At 33.7% G+C, this 21,196-nt stretch overlaps 1 protein-coding gene across 2 annotated transcripts in view; it reads left to right on the top strand.

Annotated features, from left to right (window-relative positions):
* LOC111049369 overlaps positions 1-21,196 on the top strand; it is a 91,523-nt gene that overhangs the window by 23,370 nt on the left and 46,957 nt on the right. For both annotated transcript variants that reach the window (XM_039442635.1, XM_039442634.1), the window contains exons 12-18: positions 2,119-2,296; positions 3,712-3,766; positions 4,479-4,676; positions 6,877-7,138; positions 14,824-15,013; positions 16,845-16,941; positions 17,668-17,808. In XM_039442635.1, the coding sequence (XP_039298569.1) occupies positions 2,119-2,296; positions 3,712-3,766; positions 4,479-4,676; positions 6,877-7,138; positions 14,824-15,013; positions 16,845-16,941; positions 17,668-17,808 (1,121 nt within the window). The remainder of the gene's footprint in view (positions 1-2,118; positions 2,297-3,711; positions 3,767-4,478; positions 4,677-6,876; positions 7,139-14,823; positions 15,014-16,844; positions 16,942-17,667; positions 17,809-21,196) is intronic.

Raw genomic sequence — 21,196 nt, 5'->3', positions numbered from 1 at the left:
TATCGACATATCCAAATACCCATAGCCACCTCTAATACAAGGCCCTGGCCTACGATATTCAACGTCGCAGTGTAGGCCTACAATCTAATACATGATTGGTAATAAAGATTTAAAAACACACCAGCTGATCTTTTTCACCAATCATGTATTAAATTCTAGGCCTACACTGCGACGTAACAAAATTGTAGACCAGGGCCTTTTATTAGGTGGCTATGAAATACCTCTTCAGTGGGTGGTAAATTGTACATAATAATGATGATAATTGGGTTGGCTAATTTCCGAACGCCAACCCAATCAGCTGATAATCAACCAATCGGGGAGCTTCATGCCCATCCGACTCTATAGGAGATACTATAGAGACTGTGTAACTAACCTAATGCGGATCAGTCTATAGAGACTTATTATGCATTCTCTAAGAAGATACGTCTTTCAAAAGACGTTGCTCAAGCTATGTGCGGCGGTCTGAACCGGTCTGCCAGTGCGTTATCAAGATATTCACTGTTATAAATTTGACTTCATCTCTGTGTAAAAATGTATAAAACAAGTGAAAAATAAAGAGTAACAGCAACAATAAGCATAAAGTTATTATTCACTACACTATAGGAAATACAATAAGGAAAATCTGGTGTGGCATGCTCACACTACTTTCCTTGATATGATAGAATATTTCCCAATAGTATGAGCTATTGCTTTTCATCAGTACTCCTTTGTTGTATTAGTAATTTTATCCAATAGAAGTACTATATTTACATTTAACTTGTTACTATTATTTCAATGTATTTTACTTTGTTATTAGTTAATCTCTTTGGTCTGCAAATTGCTTATTTCATTTATTACCATTTTTAACTCAATTCTTATGTACAGTACATTATCAAATTGGATTACTATTATTATTCTGTCCAGCTGACGAAATCCTTCTCAACAACAAAATGCATTTTCTTAGCCCATGTAATATATCGTAATTACAAAAGATTATTTCCTCAAATTAGCATTTTTTCAGCTGTAGTGTTGAAATATTGGTTGTTTGAAAGAAGTGAGGAGGAGGCTATGGCTCTGGTCATGGCGGGCGGCTGACTCACCTGACTGCAAAATTACTTATCTACTAAATAAATACAGACTAACTGTACGATACTGACTGACACTACAATACAGAATGACTTTATAGTAACCAGATAAACTATGTTTTAAAACTATGATTATGAGACTTTCATATAAATAGAAATATCGGGGCACCGAGCTTTGCTCGTTATTTATTTATTGATAAACAGAACTCAATTCTTTAAAATGATTGGGGAAGGATTAACAGGCACAGCCCAAAACTGTTTCTTTCCCGACTTTTGATTTATACACTATAAATATTCCAAAAAGTAGGTTATGTTCCATACACTTGAATCCAGGTGAAATTTTCAGTCCAAATATTTGAAAACATAAATTTTCTAATTTAGATTGTTTACATACCAAATTGAATAACAAAATAACATTCACTTAGAACTGTAAAATAATGATTAACTTTGAATATTATGATATATACTATCTCATGTCAACAAATCAAATTACTGTATTTTGATCGAGTCAATTAAAATTTCTAGATTTCTCGCGAGATACGGTAAGCTAATTGATTACACAGCTGATCTCCCACACAGACACACGCATCTTCTGTTATCGACAGACGACGAAATCATCATCTGTTTTTCCAAGGATAAATTATAATTTCATGTCCTTCAGCGAGTTTTCCCAGGGATGAGACCAAGTGCAATCGAATTTTGATATCATAAACCCACTATATTCCAAATTTCGTGAAAATCGTTAGAGCCGTTTTCGAGATCCGTTGAACATAAATAATATCATATAACCAGATAGCCAGATAACCAGATATAAAAATAGAAAAATATAAACAGATATACAGAAATTGCTCGCTTAATATAACAGGATATAATGATTTATTTGATGACGTAGCGAAGTTTGGACATTAATAAAATTGACGGATGAATAAGATAAACGAGTGAACATTTTCTCTTAAATTATACGTGATAGTATTGAGTCTTTAATTTATTTTTGAATCAAGTCCCTATTTAAAATTTCTTATCTATGTTTGCTTGAACCCTTCTATTATTACAGAGTATCTACAGAGTTGTAAATGAACTTTCATTTAAAATGCCAGTCAGTGAAATCCAAACTTTTGATGGCGTAGGAATATCTACTCAGAGAACACTTGACAAGGACTATTCAAAATTGTTTGTGGACATAACTGAGGTTAAATACATAGACTCATCAACAAAACGTGCAGTGAAATATGGTGAGTTTAGTAAGGTGGTCTGCAACGTTGTCAGATCGTTTTTTAACAATGTAGAAATATAATTAATGAAAATTAATTATTGGATCATTGAAGAATATAATCTATTGACGAATAAAATATTGTTGATTATTTTAAACAAGAATGAATCTTAAACAGTTAATTATCACATCAGATATACCAGTATCTATGGTATCAGCTATTGTCTATAAAAGGAAGTGGCAAGACAGAGAATTGGCAACCCTGTTTTAATATCTTTTTCACTGCCATTGTACCGTGGACTTCAGTTTAGTATCTCAAAATTTAGACCTTGAATCCCACAGACCAGCGACAGTGAAAGTAACTGGCACAGTGTGAATATAATTTATTCCTATGAATTCTGATTGGACTATTCTCACTCAGCCCGACCGAGCTATGAACGGTCCTTTAGAGGTTATGGAAATTATATTCTCACTGTACTGATCACGTTCACTGGCACTCTGGTAAGTGGGAATCCGTATCCATTTGTCCTTGATCATTCACCTCAGAGGGCAAAGCAACAGGAGGTGTTTTTCAGATGAGCATGAAACTCCCCGATAGGCTGATTGGGTTGGCGTTCGGAAATCAGCTGATAACAGTCAATCGGGGACCTTCCTGCCCTGTCGTCTCCTCTGGAGAACGCCTCATGTGGCTTGGCCTTGGTACAGTTGAGTATTGAGGTACGCTGGAGAAGGGGTCCAGTTATTTCGAACGCTTCCGGGCTTGAATAAGATGAATTGCGTTTACTAATAAAAATGTATACATTTCTCAAGTAACTTAATATCGTAGAATTGAAAAAAAAATCTTTGACTATATAATTAACTTACAGTTCACGCCAGTATGAAAACATTCCAAGAGATTGAGGAAACTATACTCTCAATATTAAAATAATAACTTCATACTAATTTTATGAAAATGATTGATATTCTTTGTCAATTAAATTTATTGAAATAAAGCACTGTTGAGATCAATTATTTGTGAATCTAATTATTTTGCGAGCAGGCTATTTCTCGAACAAAATAGTTGAATATTTGAATAAACCATAGAGAAAAGATAGCATAAGAAGATATTCCCTTTGGTATTGGCAGTTCATGTTCCAAATTTGAAGTTGATGCTCTGTTAAATCAAGCCGACTACTGTCAATTATTAGGTACTGTGTAAGAAGAGCACAGTATGATAAACTACCAGCGTCTCATGAAAAATATCTACTTGGACTATCAGGTCGAGTTAACAGTGAAATTTGCAACATAAACCTCCTATGCCATGGGATATCTTATTATGCTATATTTTCTCCTATGCCATGGGATATCTTATTGTGCTATATTCTCTCTATGATATTACATTTTTTCAAATACTGAATGTTTTAAAAAAAATGTGATAGCTTTTCCTTTTCTTTCCAGTGGGACAATTGATCTTTCAGGAATATGTTCCACTTTACGACAACTCAATCAAAACGTGAGTTATCTTCTGTTTTAATTTCTTTAACGTTGAATCTTAAATTGTAGACAATCTCGGTTATTCGCAAGAAAATATCTCGCAATATTTCAAGAGTAATTTCCCACTCTCAATTTATTGTGGAAATCACGTCGTATAGTAAGATTTATTACTTTGAGCTGTCAGCATTGTTTGAGTGGAAAGCGTTTATATAAATAAGGAATGCTGACATTTTCAACTGAATCTTAGTTTAAATTATATTATAAATGAATAAAGAATTTTATTTCCATCATAAATTTCATTAGAAGTTTTGGAAATTATATCACACTTTGACAAGTTGTATGGTCATTGTTAGTAATGAATTTAACTGTATTTACTAAATAATTATTGTTAAGACGTATAGATTATTTTTTTTGAAGTTCAGTTCATCACTTTACATAAATTTTAGCGCACGACGTCTGTAGAATCCTGGAAACTTTAATTAATAATACTAATAAATCAAGATGATCAGCAAGAAGAAAAAAATCAAATATAACAAGACAACATGCATGAGTCTGAGTCATGCATGAGTACATTCTCTGTACAGCATAATGTTATAGAACAGTTTAAATCTAAAATAAACCGTTTAGAATAGATCACAGCTTGTCACATCCATTAAAAAATTAAAAATCGATTATAGTTTGGAGAAAATCCAATTTAAAAATATACCAACAATGTAACATTATTTGAACAGGACTAAGAAACGAGTGTTCACAACCGAAGATGAAATTATCCGCCTCATTGATTTGCCCAAGACACGGGAGGAGTTCAGGGAATCTTATTGGAGCCCAAACCTATCTAATAGCTTGGTGACTTTTGGAGGAGGGATAAATACTTTGACATTCCACAACAATGTAAAGGTTAAATCAAAGGATCTTGAAACTGTTTTTTTGTGAGCATCGAAATATTCGTTTATTATTCTCACTTTTGCCTGAAATGTCGAAGTGATAATTTCGATGCCATATTCGTTTAGAAACTTCAATATTCAATAGAAGCTATAACAAGAACAAATCTTGTTAATTATGTTGGATAGATTTTGAGTTATTAACTTTGAACAAGATCTCTGTATCTTTGTGTCTATTATTATGGGGGGATACCATTACATCAGTCACAGTAAAACTACTTTTAAATTTCAATTTCAATATTGTTTGGCTAAATACTATAGGTTAGTCATGAATAAATTTGGAAGAAGTGAATAACGTCTTCTAATGAATGCTATGATCCTACTTGATGAGGATGTGGTATGTGGAAGAATGTACAAAAATATACAATAGAACCTTATCACTTATATATCATAAATCATATTGAATAAAAACGACTTGTAATTAATGTCAAAACCACAAATTTATTAAAACAATTTGAAATACCAGTTTCAGTTGATACACCATTATTAATGTCTAGTAAACTGAAAACTCAAACATTGAGTAGCAGATATTTGATTGTGAAACCGCTTATATATTTTATAAAATATTCAATTCTTTAGGATACGTTCCCTAGGGAATGAGAAATCTATGATTAGATTAGCTTAAAGTTCTCCATTTATGATGAGAGTTTTTAGAATATACGGGTGGGGCAGAGCCGATTGACGTGTTTGGAAGGTTTATAAGTAATGAACCGTTCACCTTAGAAAAAAATCTTTAATGGGTTCAATTCAGTTTGAAATATAGTTTTTATTGTAATTTTTTTTGAAAATTGTATCAGTTGAATGCAATAAGCAGCAATACACTAATGTAGCGTATTTTCGGATTTTTTAAACGCATATTGGCACACTGCTATTGGTGAGGCATGGATCTCTTCTCTGATCCACTCCTTTAGTTCTTCCAAGGTGTGTGGACGATCTTTGAAAACTTTATTTTTGAGGTCCATAGAAAAAAAATTCATATGCTTAAACCGGGTGAGCGTGCCGGCCACATCAAGTTCACCCTTAGTGAGATAAGCCGCCCTGGGAACATTTGTCTCAACACATTCATTGAAATGCGCTCTGTGTGGACTGTTACTACATCCTGCTAAACCATATTTCTCCCAAGTCATTCTCCTCAGCCAGTTCTTCCAATTTGGGGCGCAGAAAAGTTTGTAAGATTGTCACAAAACGCTGGGAGGTGACATTGACGGTGATGTTGCCATTCTCAAAGAACTATGGCCGGCACGCTCACTCGATTTAAGCATATGCGATTTTTTCCTATGACATTACCTCAAAATAGCTATTTATGTATTATGAGCGTAATGCGTGACTTTATCGCTCGCGCAAAACAGTTATAACGCGACGCGAAGCGGAGCGTGATAATTTTGCAAGAGCGATAAAGAAGCATTACGCGCGAATTACATACAACATTTTTTCTACAATTGCACAAACCTGTTAAATCACTTATATCTGGAGGAGTTGATAATAATTCGTCTACACTGATATCCATCATGGCTGTAGAATCGGTACAATTACCGACTTTTTAGGTTAAGATCTGACCGAGAGTGGTTTGTCTTTTGGCGAGCTGCTTATCATCAGCTGATTAGCGAGCGTAAAGAAACTCTTATGCACATGCGCAGATGGTTAGCAAGCGAAAAAGTAGATTATCCTCAGAAATGAGCTGTTTTACGAGGAGAATTGAGTATGTAAATTCTTTCTTTACGCGCAGTTGTAGAAAAATAAAGTTTTCAAAGATCGCCCACACATCTTGGAAGAACTAAAGGAGCGAATGTGCCAAAAAGTGTTTCAAAACTTAACAAATACGCTACATTAGTTTATTGCTGCTGATAGCCACTATTCAAATGATATGAATTTCAAAAATTAACAAACACTACAAATCTACATTTCAAACTGAATTGAACCATTGAACGGTTCATTACTTATACACCTTCTAAACTTGTCAATCGGCTCTGCCCCACCCTATACTACTGTATATTATGCAATATATAATAATATTGGTAGTATACCAATATTTTAAATGATTGAAATCGTTACAAAATAATGAATGTTAGTATTGCAAATGTTTGCTCGTTGCTTCATTTTTCTATTGATTACTGCTGAAACTGATGATTGCTTTATTGATTGAAATTTGTTCTAAATGATTTATTCTGTTGCTATTGTTTCCTGTCAGTTGTAAATTGTCGAAAAATCGCTCACAAATCAAACCCCTTGCTATATTTTCAATATCCGACCGAGATGGAAAAGAATTGGCGGCGATGGCAAATCAAACCGATTCGGAGACAAACTCGAAATACTTTGAGGGTTTGGAAACAGAAATTTGGACTTGTAATCTGAAACAACAACAAGAAGAGAAAACAGATGAAGAAGGAAAAACACAAAATGAAAGAGGAATGGGAAAAGAAGGAAAAACAGAAAATAAAGTTTCCAATGGGGTGAGAAACAATACTCATTTCATTTTTCACTCTTCTTAGTCTTTCGAGGCACTAGGCCTCATGATCTGCTATTAATCAAACACAAAGGCGTGGTTGCACAAAAGTTATTCAAATTTCAATCATGATTGAATTCCATAAGAGCCAACCAGAGGAGTCTTCTTTTAAAAAACGCCTTTTCTGATTTGTTCTCGTGGCATTTAATCATGATTAGAATTCAACAGGCTTTTGTGCTACTGGGCCATACACTAAAGAAAATGGCAACACACAGAGTTTCCTGTAATCCACGATTTCGTTTTCTTGAAAAAGTCATTCATATTAGGGTACAGGTACAGATTAAAAAAGGTACTCTCAAGCTTGACAGTATTGAGAACACTAATCGATGTATCCTATAAATATTTGACATTGTCCAACTGTATAGATGAGTTATGTGTTATTGTTGAATGAGAAAAATTATCTATTCGAATTGGTCAGTACATCTTCACTAAGTGCGCCAACATTTGAAAACATGCATTACAATCAACAGTCTCAATCTTGAAGCTGCTTGGAGCTCCGCCGCTCCACCATGTATTCATCCTAATGCAAGACACTATAGTGAGGTTCAAGTTATAATATGACAGTATAAAAATATAAGAGAACAGTGTTGTCGATTCTCTGAATTGCACACTGCCCTCTATAGAGGATAGCTTGATACCGCTATAAATGATGTAATTATTAACGGTTCGTTCTTGTAAAAAATAATAAATTTTATTTCAATCGGCAGTAAAATATTATTTTTATGATTTAATGATGAATTTTCATAATTGAAAATATGAAATATTTTGTTGATAAATTATTAAATTTTTAAAAATGTTCTAACAACGTTGCGGAGCTAGAAAAGGATAGCACTATATTATTTGTCGAATGACAGACAAGGATAGCAACATCAATTTTGATCAAATACTGTTTTTATAATGTGAACCTCACTATAGGCACGAGACAAGATTGACCTAGCTACTGCTGCTATCTACCGGTGAACTCCAAAGCTCTGACCCACTTTTCAAAACCAACTCAAAGCTTCGTAGCTTCAACCAATCACGAGCCAGGTAGGCGGAGCATGAAAGTGAGTTTGTGGAATGGTCAGAACGCTTTCTCTTCTCATTGGTCGACGGCTTGAAAGGTTTCAGTATTCTTTTTCACAAGTGGATGTCAGCAGTCACTGGATCTGCTATAGTAAGATAGATACATTCCAAATTGCTAGCATTCATTCAATGAGGAAGTTGATGCTATTCATAAGGAATGATGACAGTTAATGAATCTCACTATAGTGAGGTCCACGTTATAATGGCAGTGGTTGATCAGCAATGGTATGCTATTCTTGTCTATTATTCAACAAAGAGAATAGCGCTATCTCTTTCTCATTTTGCTCTGTTGCCAGATCGTCTTTTAATAATGTAGAATCTATAATAAATTAACAAAATATTTCATCTTAATTATGAAAATTCATTATGAAATTATTGAAAAATATATTTATTGCTTGATAAAATATAATTGATTATTTAAACGACAATGAACAGTTATTATCACATCAATAAACCTGTATCAGCTACCGTCTATAGAAGGCATTGACAAGACAGAGGATCGGCAACGTTTTTCTCCTATCTTCCTTCACTGCCATTATAACGTGGACCTCACTATAGTCTCATTCAATCCATATGGACTTGCATGGAAAGATATAAAGTACACACAATTTGGCAACACGGTTTTTCTTCTTTTTTAAAGTCTTAATTCATTTTATACAGACTTTTTTTATAGAGTTTGATTATATTTTCAAAAGTAGGTACCGTATCTTTACATGGAAAAGTTGGTTCAAGTGTATAAATTGTCATCATATATCAAAATAATGAAACATTTGAACTGATCCAGAGAATTTCACATAGAGTAAAAATAATTATTCAAATTTCAAGAGTGAGACTAATTCACTTCATCGTAATAACGTTAATGCTTCCTATCCACCAAACGCTCACAGTTTCAAGTGAATCTCGTTTGAACATCAACAGAAATCAATCTACTTGATATTTTTATGACTTCTTTGATTTTATAAAGAAATTCGTTGTCTGGACGATGATGATGGAAATAGTTGATGATGATACTGATGATTCTCTTCTCTCACTCATCATTCTCTTATCTCACACTCACCTTTCCTTCGTCTCTATCCCTATAAATTTCTCTCACGAGCTCATTGAAGTATCATTCGTTATGCTCTAATAAATGATTGAATTGTTGTCTAATATTTGTATTATCGAAGGCGAGGTCTCTCGCGTCTCAATTTTGTGAAAGTTACGAAATAGATGAAATCTTTGAACTTGAGGCCGGTGCAGACGCTCAAGTTTACCGCCAGTCTTCCACTCAAGCAAAAGACGGATCGTTCGGTTCAAGCAAAAGAAGGATGTAAAATTGCATCCACACGCATCCGTCTTTTTTCGGTCCGTTTTCCTATTTTTGTACTCACAAGCTCAGTTATCCCATAATATTCTATTGATAAGTAATAATTATATAGTATTTTTTCGCTGATCCAACTGGATAATGCTATATTTGTCTTTAGCAACATAAATGATAGATAATAATATTACTACTAATAAATATTGCTGAATGGTTTTGTTTACATTCCATATCTCGAGTCACAGTGATTGTAAATGGATTGAAATTTTGTAGATAGTATTCTTAATTTCAATAATATAGTACATCTTAATATATCATGATAGAATACCAAAATCAAATTCTCAATTCTGAGAGTATCATGAGAATCAAGAAAGAAAAAAAGTGAAATGGCGTTATATACAATCAAGAAAAAACTTGCTTATTTTAAAGTACTCGCAAGGCATTTTATTAATTTGAGGGCGCTGAATCCGAATCTGAAATCACTATTTCTCTATCTCCATTTTTATGCAATTCATGTTTTGGTGGATAGGCAAAAGACGGACGGTCGGCTGGAAAAAGATTGCCGGCCGATACATTTTAAGCTTGTAGTCCAGGCGCTGGCTTACATTGAGCATACATGAGAGAGGCAGAGAATTTGACTTCGGATTATTGTTAGGGGGTCTTTAGTGTATATGAAACTCGATGTCGTCACGTCCCAGGGTGGTCGACAGATTGGGGTGGAGGGGGGTAAGTTGTAAAAAACGCGCGCTTATAAAATCGCCTGTCCTGCAGTTACTATTCATAGTACAGCTTTGACTTTTTTCCCAATATTATGTAATTATAACTGGCTTTCAATGTGGTCCTCTACATTTTTGCGATAAACTGCATAGTTTTTCCGCAAAAAAATAAAATATCTCGAAAAATGTATTTTTTTATTATGGACTTTTTGTTATTTCTTGAATATTTAAGTCGTTAGCCGAGTTAGAGGAAAAAGTTCCCAATAAACGTTGTAGGCCGTTTCTTCCTGAATTCAATGATATATATAGTTTGGGGGTTACGATCATAGATGCGGCGGTGGGAGGGGGATAAGTAGCACTGTAACGCTGCGAAGCGGTCCTCCCCCATGATTAATGCGCGTAGTGGCCTGTCTATCGCATCGCTCCTACTATTCTATGCATTAAAATTATGTATTTCAGAAACGCTATCTTATGTATTTTCGGTCGCTGAACACGATTTTTCAACTCTCAAGCCTCAATAATTGATAATTCTCATCATAATATACAAATTATGGTCAAAATTACAAACTTCATCTCATTCTGCAAGGAAACTAAGAAATGACTGAAATAAACGAAACTTGGGTTTCAAGAAATATATTAAGATAAAAAATGATCATATTTATATGTGTTTATGTTTTATAAATAAATTAATTTAAATGATGCAAATGATTAAAATAAATTTAAATAATGTATTTTAAATTAATTTATTGTGATGCGCTTCAGGCTACATTATTAATTACACACTGGCCACGCTTACTTGATATAGTGGTCAGTTAATTTCCAAGAAATGTTTGTGGAATTTCTTAGTTCTTTATGGTGGAAATGGAATTCATCATCCATTCATTATCATAATAATTATGTTTAATATGAAAATGTTAAACTTTCGTGAATCTTCAGTTTGTCGTGAGCTTTCGAGAAAGTATATCCAATATAATAATAGATATGTGTCAAATCAAAATGAGATGAAAATTTAAATATTAATTCAAATTATTTCTAACAGTATTATTATAATGGTATTTCACTAACTTTTGATTGATTCATCCATTATGGTATCCCCGTTCAGACTTTTTAAATGGTAACAAGTTATTCGTCAGTATCAAAATTTGGGAATAGAATAGTTTTGGGCCATGCCTGTTAATCTTTCCCAACATATTTATATGATTTATAATTTAATCCACAAATGAATGAATGGATGTATACCTGCACATAGCTAACGTATGGATTATTCCTTTATAGATAATTGCATGTTACATTAATAAATCTCTGCCACAGATTTAAAAATCAAGTCTCGATGGTTTGGAGAGCACATTATTGGAGTGATTCTTTTACTCTGCTGCTTCTAGTATGTTCACTACCTTTTTTGAATTTAGACTATAGACATAAAAAACTATGTCCACCTGTATCACTCCATCTTCATTGAGAATTTTCATAACTCTTCTCATCACAAAGTTTCCATAATCTTGCAGCGTACCGTATTGAAAGTTTTGAAAAGTGAGTGGGAGTTGAATTCAGGAGAGCCATGTCATCATTTTGCGAATTTGTCAACGATATTTAAGGATCTAGTCAAATCCACAACTAGTTTCACTACTGTAATTATTTCATGGGCCAAGTGAGATTAAGCGTTTTTTTTTCAAATATCCATCAGATGTTGACAGAGATTGCGGTTATTGTAGAAATGCATGCTGCACTAAAATTTCAATGCTGAATTATATTTAAACAGCTACCTAGTAAAAATACTGAGATCAGATCTTTTTGTTCTAGAATGAACTAAGACTAGGATTTTTTGTTTGATTGCATCGTGGAGAATGACAGAACTCTGTTTCTTTTTATAGGTGAGAATACACTTTTACTCGTACAATTTGCCACAACTATGTTCAGATAAAACTCGTTGAAGACCGAATGACTATTTCTTTATACATTCAAAAGAGAATCACACACTTCTTCACTTGCCTCCATACCATTGATAACATTATGCAGATTCTGTTGTCCATCAGAGTCTTGAAGAAAAATGTAATGTTCTCGTTTATCTCGTACAGTTTCCATGTGCAATACCAGAGCACGAATACAATTCAAGATAATTTAAACTATGTTACAATAATCAGTCATAAATTTCAAGTAGTCATTGATTTTGCATTGTGATTCTAAAAAAACTCCACAAATAGCTCCTGACTTCTTTCAAATATACTTTGACAATCTCTCATATTTGAACCGTTCATGAGTCCTTCTTTGTAGTTGTTTCATTGAATTGATTGCTTGCTCTCACACCTTAATTAGACTAATCTCCCCTCAATGGATTTCCAACAGTATTCTCTCCAAATATTTCAGATTCAACAAAGATAACTCCCATTCCACTTCCATTCAAGTACCAACCCAAGACAATCAGTCAAACTCAGCCAGATGAAACGTATCTATTCGTAGATTATTTAAGTTACAGAAATCAGTTGATGAAGCTGCGTTTACACCAAAGTTATTAACATAATGTGGATAACTTAATCTTTATTAGATTGAACGGAACTTGACAAACACATATGTTCATCATGTGTATGATAAATTATGTTCAATAAAATAGAATCTATAAAGATTAAGTTATTAACATCTCGTTAATAAATTTGGTGGAAACGAAGCTTTAGAGTTGTATTTCCTCTGTATTCAAATATTTAGTCATATCACATGGGAGTAATTGGCATTATATCTCTATTTAAAAAGTACAATATATTTTGTCCAATAGTTTTTTCCACTGAAACCTTAGGGTCAACATTTAAAGTCCAAAAATTGCAAACCAGAAAGTCCATTAGAGCATTAATGCTATTATATGAAATTCTAAATAATAATATATTCATGCCAGATTTAATCAATTTGTTAAATTTTCATGTTCTATGCAAAAGACCAAGACATAATATGCTATTTCAAATACCGTTTGTCAGAACCGCTCACCATTTCAATTCCTACCTGAATAGAACAATGAGATTGTACAATAGACTAAACCCATGCCTTGATCCCTTCTATGACCGCTACTAATTCAAGAGATCTTGTGGAAGATTATGCTGCTCAATTAATGAATAAATTATTATTTTTGAGCTCTACTAACTCTTCTTTCTTCAAATGTTTCTTCTTTCTATATGTATCTTTCATCCTATACCCCTTTACTAACTTTCCGGAATCTAACCAAAAAATCGTTCTCTTCTAATCTTATTAGTTATATACTGAATCGTGATTTTATAAAGTGCGATATTATTTTTTTGTTTTTTTTGTATGTTAATTGTAATGTTAAACTATCATCTATGTCATTAAGGCTCGTACTGGAGTTTGTCTGTGAGCCTATGTTTTCTTGGAATAAATAAATGAATAAATAAGATATTCGTGCTTCAATTGTAAATTTATATTGAGAAAATATTTTACTCCTGTTACACGGTGCTCTATATGGGGTAGCCTATATTATTTGTTAAACTTACTCCATTTCTTGACTTTCGAAATTCCAAAGTGATCATTGAACTAAATCGAATAATTATTCTCTCTTTATGAGATATTAGTTTTTTATCGACTGAGAAACACAAATAGGATTCCAAACAAGAAACAAGATGGTTTATCATTACAATGTAATCATAAATAATGATAATGAGATGAAGTTTGTAATTTGACCATAATATGTATATTATGATGAGAAATATCAATTATTGAGGCTTGAGAGTTGAAAAATCGTGTTCAGCGACCAAAAATACATAAAATAGCGTTTCTGAAATACATAATTTTAATGCATAGAATAGTAGGAGCGATGCGATAGACAGGCCACTACGCGCATTAATCATGGGGGAGGACCGCTTCGCAGCGTTACAGTGCTACTTATCCCCCTCCCACCGCCGCATCTATGATCGTAACCCCCAAACTATATATATCATTGAATTCAGGAAGAAACGGCCTACAACGTTTATTGGGAACTTTTTCCTCTAACTCGGCTAACGACTTGAATATTCAAGAAATAACAAAAAGTCCATAATAAAAAAATACATTTTTCGAGATATTTTATTTTTTTGCGGAAAAACTATGCAGTTTATCGCAAAAATGTAGAGGACCACATTGAAAGCCAGTTATAAGTACATAATATTGAGAAAAAAGTCAAAGCTGTACTATGAATAGTAACTGCAGGACAGGCGATTTTATAAGCGCGCGTTTTTTACAACTTACCCCCTTCCCCCCCAATCTGTCGACCACCCTGGGACGTGACGACATCGAGTTTCATATACACTAAAGACCCCCTAACAATAATCCGAAGTCAAATTCTCTGCCTCTCTCATGTATGCTCAATGTAAGCCAGCGCCTGGACTATTGACGACTTTAGCTTGATGACCCATCCTTTTTACCGTCCACACGCAACGACTTCCATGTTTCGACTATTGCTTGAGCAAAAGACTGATGGTAAACTTGAGCGTCTGCACCGGCCTTTTAGATAAGTCATTCACATCAGCCAGAATATTGTTGATGATGATGGCGATATTTTAAATTCTTCGTAATCAGGAGTTGATAAGAGTGGTGAACAAGCAGAAAATAAAAGAATCAGCTCCAGGAAGTGTCGGAATGATATCCTATGGAGCAATGGATGAAGTATGGATCGCAGCCGATAAAGGGGATGAGTTCACAACAAATGCAAAGAATGTCAGATACTACACGGAAAATGAAAATAAGGAACTGAATCTGGTTGAACTGAGTAAGATTCATTTATATCTCCATGTAAAAATTCTTTAGAAATTAGTCTGAAGAAATGATTAATCTTTAAATAAATAAATACATTGAATCTCTATAAATTAATCTAGAAGCCTCTATTTATATTATATAAAAGCGAAATGGCACTGATTCATTCACTCACTCACTCATTAATAATAGTCCAGTCACTATATACATTGGTGCATGTAATTTATATTGTAGTTCTGTTTTTTAATATATTATTTGGGTACATAAGAAAAGTGCAGATCCAATTTCTTCATGCAAAATTTCCTTGTGCTAGATACAGAGTGGCCCAAAAACCTCGTATTTTCGGCTCATTTTCCAGTTTTCAGCTATTTTTGCCAAATATCGTAATCGGACAGGAAATTTTGCTCTCGCCTTTTTTTAAATTATAAAATATTGTGAATAAAATGAGACCATTAAAAAAATCAATTTTCTTCAAATTTCACTCATTTTTGAAAAATCATAACTCAGTACTCATTGGAGATAGAGAGTTATGAATGATCTGATTTTATTCAGAATTCTATGATCTAAAAAAGGCGGGAGCAAACTTTTCTGTCCGATTACGATATCTGGCAGAAATAGCTGAAAACTGGAAAATGAGCCGAAAATATGAGGTTTTTGGGCCACCCTGTATCTAGCACATGGAAATTTTACATGCAGAAATTGGTTCTGGACTTCTCTTATGTACCCAAATAATATATTAAAAAATCAGAACTACTATATAAATTGCAAGCACAACCCCTTTTTATGTCTATATTGACTGGACTATAATCATCAAAACTGGAAATCTACTGAACCAAATACGTTCAAATTTGACATGCACTAAGAACGGAATCGGAGATATTCCCATGGATACGCCCAACATCTTAGTTTTTGCAGCGTTTTTTAGTGTCATTTCTCAGCTTTTCTAAGAACCAATCTATAATATATAACAAGCCGGCTGGCTTGCTTCGCTCGCCATATTCGGATTCGCCCCCTGGACTCCCGGCTGGATCATCCAGAAATAGGATCAGCAAGCTCACTCGCTCAACTGCAATTTTAATTTGAGCTTGATTTATTCTTTCAAAAAGTCGAAAGAGACTTTCAAGCTCGATTAGATCAGCAGTTTTATTTGAATTATGTTGGGAAGGGTTGCAAAAATTATTCAAAATATTCAAATCAGAATTAATAAATATTCAGTTATTTCTTGATTAGAGATTTGGTCAACCTTTAACTGGTGATTTGTCGAACTTGTAACGCATCTGGTGATGTTGGGTCTGGTTGACCCCTTTTGATATAATTCCAATAAAACGATAACCCATTCGAGAAAAAAATAGTTTATTGCAAGTGTATTACAATACAACATTTGTGTACCTCAGCTAAGCCTGTGTAGCAAATTTGAACATTTTTTCTGCCAATTCAGAAAAACGTTGAAAAAACAGATTTTTGGCGTATCTACACAGGCTCAGCTGAGGTATGAAACTGTTTTATTGGAAGGGATTGAAATATCGCTCAAAATCTGTTTTAACGATTTTCCTGCGTTTTCTAGGCCTTCTCAGAAACTAGTTGACTAATTTGATATAAAAGTTCAGCAAAATTTCATCTTAAGAGGACTTTCCAGAATTACTTCAAAGATACGCCCAAGATGGGCGGTTTTACTGCGTTTTCGTTGAGCTGAGGTCCAGAAATTTTGCAATGAGAGGAATTCAATATTTCGTCAAAGATACCCCCAAAATCGGCGTTGTTTTGTGCTTTCTCACTTCTTTCATGTCTTTATTTGGTCGTGGAACTATACAACATCTCTGATAACAGGTTTTAATTTTTTTTTTCAGAAGGGTATCGTGTACTTGAGAAGAAGTCCAAAAAACTCTCAGAGACCTGGATGAGTGGAAAACGAGAGCTTATTAACGATTTCGATAGACCCAAAAGGTAAGAACCTTGATTGGTCGATTGATTGATTGAATATTCAATTAAATTATCTATTCATTCATCAATCGATTTATTGATTGATAATTTTCGATCGCACGATTGATTGATAAATTAACAAAGATAAATTGATTGAATGACTTAAATTTTCTAATTGATCTACTTTGATTGATTGATTTTGTAATTGAAAAATACCAGAATATCTACATCCAGTTCTAAGATCTGAAGATACCATTGAGTGTTGTGACCTTCATATCTGTATAGGCATTATATCTGTATTAACATTAAAGTTTCGTTGAAAATATCAACCTATTGAAGTTCATACCTGGTAATAATATTTATCAGAATAATCAGAAGACCGAAATTTTTAATTAATTATGCTATAAAAACTCTGAGAACTATCGCTTTAGAATATTGAGAACATGAAAAATAGCTGGAAAACAATTCGATAAAAGCTGCTAAACAAGAATAAAGAAAAACTTATTCAAATGAAACAGAAACTCATCACGTGCTGATTAGCATGTTTCAAAATATTGAAATCCAATGATTGAATGTTTCCTAGGTTGTAGAGGATTGTGAAATCACTTGAAAAAAAATGGAAATATTTTTTGATAATTTGTTGAATACTCTGAAGACATGAAATTATGGAAATTATTCTATTATATTCAATCATTCTCAGTTTGTTCTTGATTCTCAATTTGTTTGACTGAATTTGTTTCACTATTCCAGAACCAAACCAACCCGTATCTATAAGAGTCTACAACCAACACTCAGAATGTATAAGAAAATTTTTGATCCAGCTGGGAAATTGAATCTTGTGATTGGCTCACATTGGAAAAAAGTGTTTGGGAAGAAATATATGTTAATATTGTGAGTTCGATTCATTCATTTATATAGTTGATTCATTAATAAACAAAAATCCAAAGTTAAATACTTTCAACCAACCCAAAGACCTCTGCTACTGCAGATATTGACAAGAGGGTAAACAGCTGACCTGCCAGTCAGCACTGACCGTTCCCAATACATCCTTTGTGTATCAAATCAAATCAAATCAAATTTTATTCTCACAATTTACAAATAATACAGTACAGTTACAGTACATTTATATATACCCTTACGTTATGAGAGACTCACATGTAGGCAAAAGCCTGTGTTTGTGAGGGCCTGGCGTAATTCGCTGAATTTAAAATCGATAAACTAAATTATAAAAATTGATATTATATTAAACTAAATTGAGAAAATACAGATTGAAAAAAAGATATGAGTAAATGTTGATATTATAGGCAGAAAAACAAATAATTGGCTGCAGAAACAGCCAGTTATAATTAATGACTAAAAGTTAGTAAAACTAAAAGGTAGATACACTATAGCAATGCAATTAAATACCAAGTTATAAAGAATTTTCCAAACTTAGAATGAAAGATGGTGATGACGATGGACAATCCAATCAAAAACATGTAATACTATAAAATTAAACTACACTGGCTACAAAAAAAAATAAATAAAATAATAATAATAAGCACTGTGGGACTTGGACTTCGAAGGACCACAGACAAGATCACCAAGTTCCACATTCCCTACCTATATACAGAGAGCAGCACGCGTTCAGACTCTTCCTGGTCACTTACAATTAACCACTTCTCAACAAGTCGCTTATACTGGCCTGATCTGTAATTTTGAAAAGTTTTAAGATAGTCAGGTATGTTTCTAAGTATTATGTGTGACAGGTACTGAATATTAGTTGTTGAATATGTTTTATTTAATCTTGGAGTCTGTATATTGTTTATATGTGATGCTCTGGTGGGGTATCTATGATCTATCTCATTCTCAGCTAAAAAAGGTGTTGATTGCAATGATAATAATATCGAGTAACCTGCCTGGTTTAGGTATGGTGTCAAGTTTTCATTTTCAATCTCAGAGCCTCTGACATGACTTAATGACTGTTCTTAGGTAGCCGGGACCGAAGATTTAGCATGTCCATCTGAACACGGGAGTGGCCCGAGAATTATACCTTGCTCGGGTCGGGATTTGAGCCCGGGCCTCTGAATTTTAAAGCCGAATCTAATCCACTCGACTACGGCCACTCCAATATTATGTTATAGAGAGCATAGAGAAATGAATACTACTATTCACTATGATAAGGATACTTTCCACTATTCACATTATAGGCCTATGGATGTTGGTTTGTCTCTAGAGATTGAAGTGAGACTGGGCTTTTACAACTTCTTGGAACACATGTGTTGAGCGGGTTGTCTATTCGTTTCAATACCGGGGTGACTAAACTCAGTACTATCAATCAACTTCCAATCTGATTCCGACATACCGATTTTCTGTGCTTTCAGTATAAACTTCCAATAGACCAACTTCCTGATCAACCTAAACTATCATTAATCGAGCTCTCTTTTAAGCGAAATTGCAATCAACCGACCACTCGATTAATCGATCTTTCGATTAAGCATCCTCTCTATTCACCAACCAATATTCGTCCATTCCATTATGTTTCCTTATTCACCATTGATCTTTGAAACTGGTCAGTTGCTTCTTTCAACCTTGTGTAGGGTTATACAACACATAGAAAACAGGGGAAAAACAGCATAATATTAAATCAAAATCAATTTATTTTCCATTTTTACTTTCCTTGCCCTATTACCATAGGTAAGGAAAGTATTGCTTTCCGAAAAAAATTAAGGTACCCCAATTTCTAAATGTCTATACGTTTCAAGGTCCCCTGAGTTCAAAAAAGTGGTTTTTGGGTATTGGTCTGTATGTATATATATATATATATATATATATATATATATATATATATATATATATATATGTGTGTGTGTGTGTTGTGTGTGTGTGTGTGTGTGTGTGTGTGTGTGTGGTGTGTGTGTGTGTGTGTGTGTGTGTGTGTGGTGTGTGTGTGTGTGTGTGTGTATGAGTGTATGTGCGTCTGTGTACACAATATCCCACCTCCCAATTAACGGAATGACTTGAAATTAGGAACTTAAGGTCCTTACAATATAAGGATCCGACACGAACAATTTCGATCAAATACAACTCAAGATGGCGGCTAAAATGGGGAAAATGTTGTCAAAAACAAGGTTTTTCGCGATTTTCTCGAAAACTGCTCCAACGATTTTGATTAAATTTATACCTAGAATAGTCATTGATAAGCTCTATCAACTGCCACAAGTCCCATATCTGTAAAAATTTCAGGAGCTCCGCCCCATCTATGCAAAGTTTGATTCTAGATTCCCAGTTATCAGGCTTCAGATTCAATTTAAACAAAAAATTTTGAGTGGAAAAGATTGAGCATGAGAATCTCTACAATCGTGATGTTCAGTAACATTTTCACCTAAAATTGAAAAAAGCTCGAAATTCGAGAAAATGTGTTTATCGAATTGCAAACTGTTGGCAACTGTTGATTCTATTAAATGATTCACTATGAAGAGATAGCAGACCTCGTATGTCTCCAGCGTTATTGTCCTGTCACCAGCTGGCTCAGATCTTAGTTTATAAGTAGACTTATGCGCGGGAACACTATCGTCAGTTAATCAATTTTCATAACGGCAAGGAAAGTTGTGTGAGTGCGCCACACCATATTTTCTACAGTATGTACAGAGCATAAAATTACCCTAGTTAGGGAAATAATTACAAGATAACTGAAAATCACAATCATACCCTAAAGAACATTACAGAAAATCATTATTATGGAAAATAATCCCAAAAGTTACAAAAACCTGTTTGGGCAGAAAAAAGGAAGTGTTAACACAAAGCAAATTGAGAAAAAAAAACTGGAACGTAAACGTCCCATAGCAACGGATATCTTCTTATGATAACTTTCCTTTATGTTTTTACTAACTAAACTTGTTCAAATATTACTAACTATAATTTCTATAGAATAAGTTGAGTATCGACCTTTCATTCGAGGAAATTACAGAGTTGCCAATTCGTGTAAAGTCATGACTTTCTGAAAAGAATAACATCCTCGATATTTCAGTTAGTGCTGAAAGAATTTCAGGGTTGAACGATTAAAAGTAAATTTTTTTTTATTCGACCTATGGCAATTTTTTCAATTTGATAATTATGTTTCTCAATGCCGAGACATTTTGAGCATGAAACATAACATTTCCGACATCCTAGAAACGTTTTTCTCACGAGAGATGAGTGGGTGATGAAAGTGAGAAAGTTTGGCAGAAATACAGTAATTGAAATTATGTTTCCAATTATTATAAGTGGTCCGAAGAACGTATTTTGGCCTCTCAGGGGT

This window comes from Nilaparvata lugens, chromosome X, assembly GCF_014356525.2.
Source record: "Nilaparvata lugens isolate BPH chromosome X, ASM1435652v1, whole genome shotgun sequence".
In the NCBI taxonomy this organism is placed as follows: Eukaryota; Metazoa; Arthropoda; class Insecta; order Hemiptera; family Delphacidae; genus Nilaparvata; species Nilaparvata lugens.
The sequence above is the reverse complement of the archived record's forward strand: the minus strand, read 5'-3'. Positions and strand labels throughout refer to the sequence as shown.